The sequence below is a fragment of the Cucurbita moschata genome, unplaced genomic scaffold (genome assembly GCF_002738365.1).
Source record: "Cucurbita moschata cultivar Rifu unplaced genomic scaffold, Cmos_1.0 Cmo_Scf00044, whole genome shotgun sequence".
NCBI classification, from domain to species: Eukaryota; Viridiplantae; Streptophyta; class Magnoliopsida; order Cucurbitales; family Cucurbitaceae; genus Cucurbita; species Cucurbita moschata.
In genome coordinates this window covers 148,662-154,575 of record NW_019268560.1, presented here as the reverse complement: position 1 = coordinate 154,575, position 5,914 = coordinate 148,662, and the positions used below count along the sequence as shown (strand labels likewise).

Sequence of the window (5,914 nt, the reverse complement as noted above, 5' to 3'; positions counted from 1 at the left end):
AAAAAAAAAAAAAAAAAAAAAAAAAAAAAAAAAAAAAAAAAAAAAAAAAAACATGATACCCAACTGTGTAATGTGAGCGGTAAGAGTTTTTTATTTTTATTATTTATTTATTTTTTAAATAGTATTTAGTACAATTTTATCACATATTTTTAAATATAATAACTACAAATTATTATTTAGTTTTGAAATAGAGGTAATAATGTTAGTTTTGATATTCAATGGAAACATGAGGATATTGATTTCTACTTTTGTATTAGCATATGGATAGATAGAATGAATCTATTTTTCTCCTTAGTCATGGGTCTTCGAGTTGCACATTCCATTAGATTTGTGTTTGACCTTGCAATATATAGTATTTGGTGAAGATATAAACATCCTAGGTAGATGACTTTTAAAGATTAAAGATTGACCTTATTACTACTTCAAAGGCTTTCGAGCTTGCCGTGGTGGTTTACTTTTTTAAAAAGAAAAAGTAAAATTTTATCCCAACTCTCAGGTGATCTTTAGTTTTTAGAACTTTTCTTTACGAGGTTAGAATGATGATATTTTGTGTGCAGGGAAGTCGAGAAAGTCGCAATGGACAAACTTGTTGAGATGGCTTACAGTAGGAAAATGGTAAGTTGCTAGTTCATTTTCTTCTGCCATTGCTCATAAAAATTTGATTCTTACTATTTCATGTGATATTTTCAGTTGCTTTTGTTCTTTTATATTAGTATATATTTGGTTGAAGTTTGAATTTGTGTTTGTATATTATAAATTGTTATTATATTACAATTTTTTAAATAAGAAACCGAGATTTTATTGAGATAAAGAACAAGCCAGGGCAAACAAAAAACAAGTTCACCGACACAAAAAACCCCAAAACCTACAAGAATGGATTCCAATCCAAAAGAATGAAGTTAAGCTGGTAACTACAAAATGTCTGATTAATAAATGCCCATCAAGATGAGTTAAATCTCATCAACTTTCAAAGCTCCTCACCAAATCTTTCGGCCTCTCTAAAGATTCTACCTTGTCTCCTAGCCAAATACCCCACAAATTGGCAAAAAAATCAAGCCTATCATAGAACTGTTTCTTTGTCTTGAAAAGGAGGATTCAAGAGCACCTCCTCAATCATGGAGCAACACTCTATTATGAGCCAGAACAACCCCGAAGGTCCTGAAAAACCAACTTAGAAGGGATCAAATCAAAGGGCAATCCCATATTTCAAAATTTTCAAAATTTTCAAAAAGTAACAAGGTTTGCATACAATTGGAGAGATACTCGCAAGCTAGTAGGAATACCACCGACCTGCTCTATACCCCTTCAATGGGGTGGGCATGAAAAAGAAACTTGAGCATAGATATAGGAACAAGAATGAAATTTTTTATCCTACCTGCCTCATTAACATTGTTCATCTAGTAGTTGGAGAATTCTATAATTGCATTAATATACATATAAAAAGAGTCGCAAGGCTATTTATAGGTTAGCTCTAGAATAAGATAAATTTCATCACAATTATAATTCTCTAGACAAACCATGAGGGGAGGAGTTGGCAGCGATTTAGTTTCGGTCGATTGGAAATCAGCAGTTTTTGAACATTTGTGTATATGATGATAAAACGGTGTTATATTAGGCAGTAATGCTACTAGAGGTTTGAACAGTCCAAATTCTTGCAAGTTGGTGCTCATGTGTGAGCCTAAATCCCAATAGCCTAATCTGTTTACTTTATTTATCTTTATTTTAAGCTGCAAATTGAAATTTGAGAATATATTAGCAACCTGAGCTTGTCTTAAAAGTTTGAACTCATGGTAGAGTGAGGATTAGTAAGTTATAATTTACTCTCAGAAGAAACTGTTTAGATGGTAAATGAGTTGATGCATGCGAGAACTTAGTCAACACGAGTTTAAGCTTCGTCGGAGGAATCATTTTGTCAATATTTCTTGCATGAACTATAGCCCGCTAAGTTGCAATTTGGTATTTACTTTAGCCTAGGTATTGCGGTCTAACAAATTATATATCGACAGGGATATCGTGGCAGTAGTGCCTCAAAAAGTACGGTCCGCAGGGTCTCAAAATTAGCAGCCCGGTCCTTTATGAAACGTACTCTCACTAGATGTCACGAGTTTGAAGATAGCGGGATTAGTTGTTTCAGTGAGCCTGCATTGCAGGATATTATTTTCTCTACACCTTCGAGCAAACGAGATACGAAAACTGTTGACTTCTGTGGCTCTACAACTACTAATACATTTTTCGAGGCTTCCCATCAGATGGACGATAGGGGATTGGGTATGTCAATGTCTTTTTTTTCTTAACTATATTTGATGTAATCATGGATTCATTCTATATTTATCTACATGCTTTCTCACCTATATGCGAATGAGCCTTTATAACAGTTTGTTTTTTGTTCTTATTACAGGTGCTGCAGTTTTTGGGCCATCTGAGAGATATGATTCACAGAGTGATACAGTGGATAAAGGTTCTTCAAATGCCCAAGCCATTAATTCTTCTGAGCAACACTCCATGCGTGGATCCATGATGACGATGATTAAGCAGAAGAAGAAGAAGAGGGAAATGCGCATAATAGACGAGGTTGCTGGAAGTGCTTCTTCCATGCTCACATCTGGTCTCTCCCCAGGCACAAAAGGCAAGAGAAGCGAGCGAGAAAGGGACCCAAACAAAAACCATCCGCTTTCCGACATCTTTGGTCCCTCATTGGATGGCTGTCAAGGTGCCCGTAGATCAAGGGCAAATCCCAGGCAGAAAGGTAGTTGTTTGTCAACAACTTCAGCAGCAAGTAGATCTGAGAAGAACCAACTTTCAGAAGTGCCAAAATTTGGCGACAGAAGCAGAGCGTCGTTGGGGTCATCGAAAGACGAGGCTGAGGAGTCGAGTGGCTTGAGTAACTTGCAATTGCATGATATAGATGGCATGGAAGAACTAGATGATGTATCGAAAGACCTGGGTTCGTGGTTGGATATTGACGAGGATGGGTTACAAGACCATGATGATGATGGTATAGGTCTAGAAATTCCAATGGACGATCTTTCTGAGTTGAATATGCTGGTTTAGTTGTACACTTTGATAATGTGTTGTATATAATTCCTTTATTAAGCAACTATTTTGCATGCAGCAAGTTTTGTGTCATAGTTGTAATCAAGAGTGGAGTGGAGTGGAGTGGAAGTAAGTATTTGTAACTTTTTGAGTTATTCTTCTATAGACAACCACTTAGCAACGCACCAGATCAGCATGAAAGCCCCATGCACCGTCTTCCTTTAACCCCACAATTTGCTTGTCCTTTTCATGGGGAAGACGCCATTTTTTTAACTCTTTTCTCCTTTTTGGTGTGTTTTCTCCAGACTATTTATTATGATATACTTGTAGTAGAGTTTGAGATTCGTGTCAAATTCGATATTAGATTTTAAAATTGAATCTCGAACATTCAAAATATGCTCAATTGTTGTTAAAATACCCAAGTTATTAAAAAAAACATCATTAAAATTCCAATGGCCTTCAAATTTTTAGAACTTAATTTAAAGGTATTAAAAAAAATTAATAAAGATGAACTCTCTTAAACGCAATAGGATGTTTTTTTTTACTTTTTAAATTAAAAAGAAAAAAAGTGAAAGATTTAGATTGGGAGGGTAAAATGGTAAAAAGGTAGGGAGGAGGAGAGAGAAAATAAAAAGTCAATATCTCTTAGAAATATGATATAAGATCAGAAGTTCGGGAAATGGTTGTGTGAACTCTGAATCTGATTCTGAATCATCTCTTCCTCTGTTCTTCTTCTTGTTGCTGCTGTTTGGCATGGACCTTCATCATTCAACCATCTCCTGCTCCTGTTCCACATTCATTCTTCTTCTTATTTCATTTATCGTCAAACAAATTCATAAAATAATATCCACAATTGTTTAATCTTACGTACTCTCTTGGTCGGGAAACCCACAATGAACTAAGAGCTCTTAGTCTTCCATAGTACTCTCCAATTACCATGAAGCATCGAGCTGCCTGTCGACCCGTCAATATTCTACATAATTGATGAAGCGTTTGTTGTCTCAACATGTCAGCCTGCAATACATAATAGTACAACGATTAGAGACATAGTAAATCTTCGACCAAGAAAAAAAGAAAAATCTACATTACTTTATTATTATGATTGTACACTGTTTTTGAAGTTTTAAATTGATTGATGGATCACCTAAAACATAAACATCCCTTTCAATCCCCAACCAAATTGATTGAGACTTTTCAATTTTATAACACTAAGAGATGTTTGCTATTATGTATTATTTTATAACCCACCTTTGGTTTCGATCCTAACATTATTATGGGACATCACACAAGATTGGTTAGAAATTACGAATCTCTATGCTGGTATGATATTGTTCACTTTGAGCATAAATTCTCATAAGTTTGCTTTCGGTTTTTCCAAAATGTCCAATAAAGATGTGTTTCTTACTTATAAACCCATTAACATTATTTAAATTAGTCAATCTGGAACTCCCTCTTAACAATCCTCCCCTCGAACAAAGTACACTCTAGAACCTCCCTCGATGTCTATAAAACCCTCAAACAGTCTCCCCTTAATCGAGGCTAGACCCCTTATCTAGAGTCTTCGAATAAAGTACACCATTTATTCAACACTAAGTCACTTTTGACTATACCTTCAAAGCTCACAATTGTTTTGTTCGACATTTGAGGATTCTATTGACATGACTAAGTTAAGGGCATGACTCTGATACCATGTTAGAAATCACTGATCTTAACAATGGTGTGATATTGTCTACTTTGAGCATAAGTTCTCGATCACTTTCTTTTTTGTTTCTCTAAAAAGCATCATATCAATGGAAATGTATTCCTTACTTACAAACCTGTGATCATTCCCTAAATTAGCCAATTTTAACCAATTTGAGACTCGCTCTCAACAATTCTCAACAAGACTCACCTGGCGAATGAAGCCTTCAAGGTTGGAGAGCTTCCCGGCGGCCACGGCCATGTGGTTGACCCCCTCCATCATGGCAGTGCCGGCGACGGCCATTATGAGAGAATGGTGGAACTGGTCAAGCCCCTGATACAGAGCATCCTCTGTTTCTTGTGAACATCTCTGCAAATTACATATTCCTACAGCTTGCTGCTCCGTTAATGTCTCTAACTGCGGGATTACCATCTGTGTGGTTTTGTTTTCACACCAAAAGTCACAATTTCAATCACAAAAAAACACTTTCAAAACTCACACAAACATTTCAAGTTTCAGACACCTCTATGAGCTTCGACGGCCGGAATCCTCCGATCCAAAGGAAGCAACGCTCCGCCGGACTCATCCACATTCCCGTCATCAAATGAAACACATCTGATTTTGCTCCCACACTTTTCAACTCAAATATTTCGTCGTAGTGACTCATGTAACCGTCTACGATTGCTCGGAGATCGCCGTCCGGGAGATGCCCCTCCACTGCCGCCCGCAACTCCGACATCATACGGAGGTCGTTGTCTAGCCACCGCGCATACTCCATGTCAAATATTGCAGCTCCTAACAATATATGCAAAATTCAATCATATTGCATTGCCACAAAAAGACCCACTTCCATGAGATAAAAGAACTTACCGGAGCTGATATTGCCACCCATAACGCCACCACAAGCACCTAGAAACAATCCCTGTTCATCACAAATCATTCCAAAAACACTTACATAATTCTTAAGAAAAATTGAGCAATTCATACATACTTGAGAAAGAAACAGAGCAATTCATACATATTCTTGAGAAAAAAAACAGAGCAATTCATACGTATTCTTGAGAAAAAAACAGAGCAATTCATACGTATTCTTGAGAAAAAAACAGAGCAATTCATACGTATTCTTGAGAAAAAAACAGAGCAATTCATACGTATTCTTGAGAAAAAAACAGAGCAATTCATACGTATTCTTGAGAAAAA

General features: G+C 36.3%; 2 protein-coding genes across 3 annotated transcripts in view; one reads left to right on the top strand and one right to left on the bottom strand.

Annotated features, from left to right (window-relative positions):
- The window catches only part of LOC111434027, a 15,712-nt gene extending 12,521 nt beyond the window's left edge, over window positions 1-3,191 (top strand). The window contains exons 14-16 of the mRNA XM_023071323.1: window positions 558-615; window positions 2,007-2,268; window positions 2,399-3,191. Of these exons, the coding sequence (XP_022927091.1) occupies window positions 558-615; window positions 2,007-2,268; window positions 2,399-3,051 (973 nt within the window). The 3' untranslated portion in view covers window positions 3,052-3,191. The remainder of the gene's footprint in view (window positions 1-557; window positions 616-2,006; window positions 2,269-2,398) is intronic.
- A 465-nt stretch (window positions 3,192-3,656) lies between these two features.
- Window positions 3,657-5,914, bottom strand: part of LOC111433991 (transcription factor TGA9-like) — a 4,544-nt gene continuing 2,286 nt past the window's right edge. The window contains exons 6-10 of one of the 2 annotated variants that reach the window (XM_023071280.1): window positions 5,585-5,636; window positions 5,238-5,509; window positions 4,925-5,146; window positions 3,905-4,047; window positions 3,657-3,818 (exon numbers count right to left, since the gene is read on the bottom strand). In XM_023071280.1, the coding sequence (XP_022927048.1) occupies window positions 3,698-3,818; window positions 3,905-4,047; window positions 4,925-5,146; window positions 5,238-5,509; window positions 5,585-5,636 (810 nt within the window). In that variant the 3' untranslated portion in view covers window positions 3,657-3,697. Of the gene's footprint in view, window positions 3,819-3,900; window positions 4,048-4,924; window positions 5,147-5,237; window positions 5,510-5,584; window positions 5,637-5,914 lie in introns of both variants that reach the window. The other variant, XM_023071281.1, reaches the window with a different exon arrangement.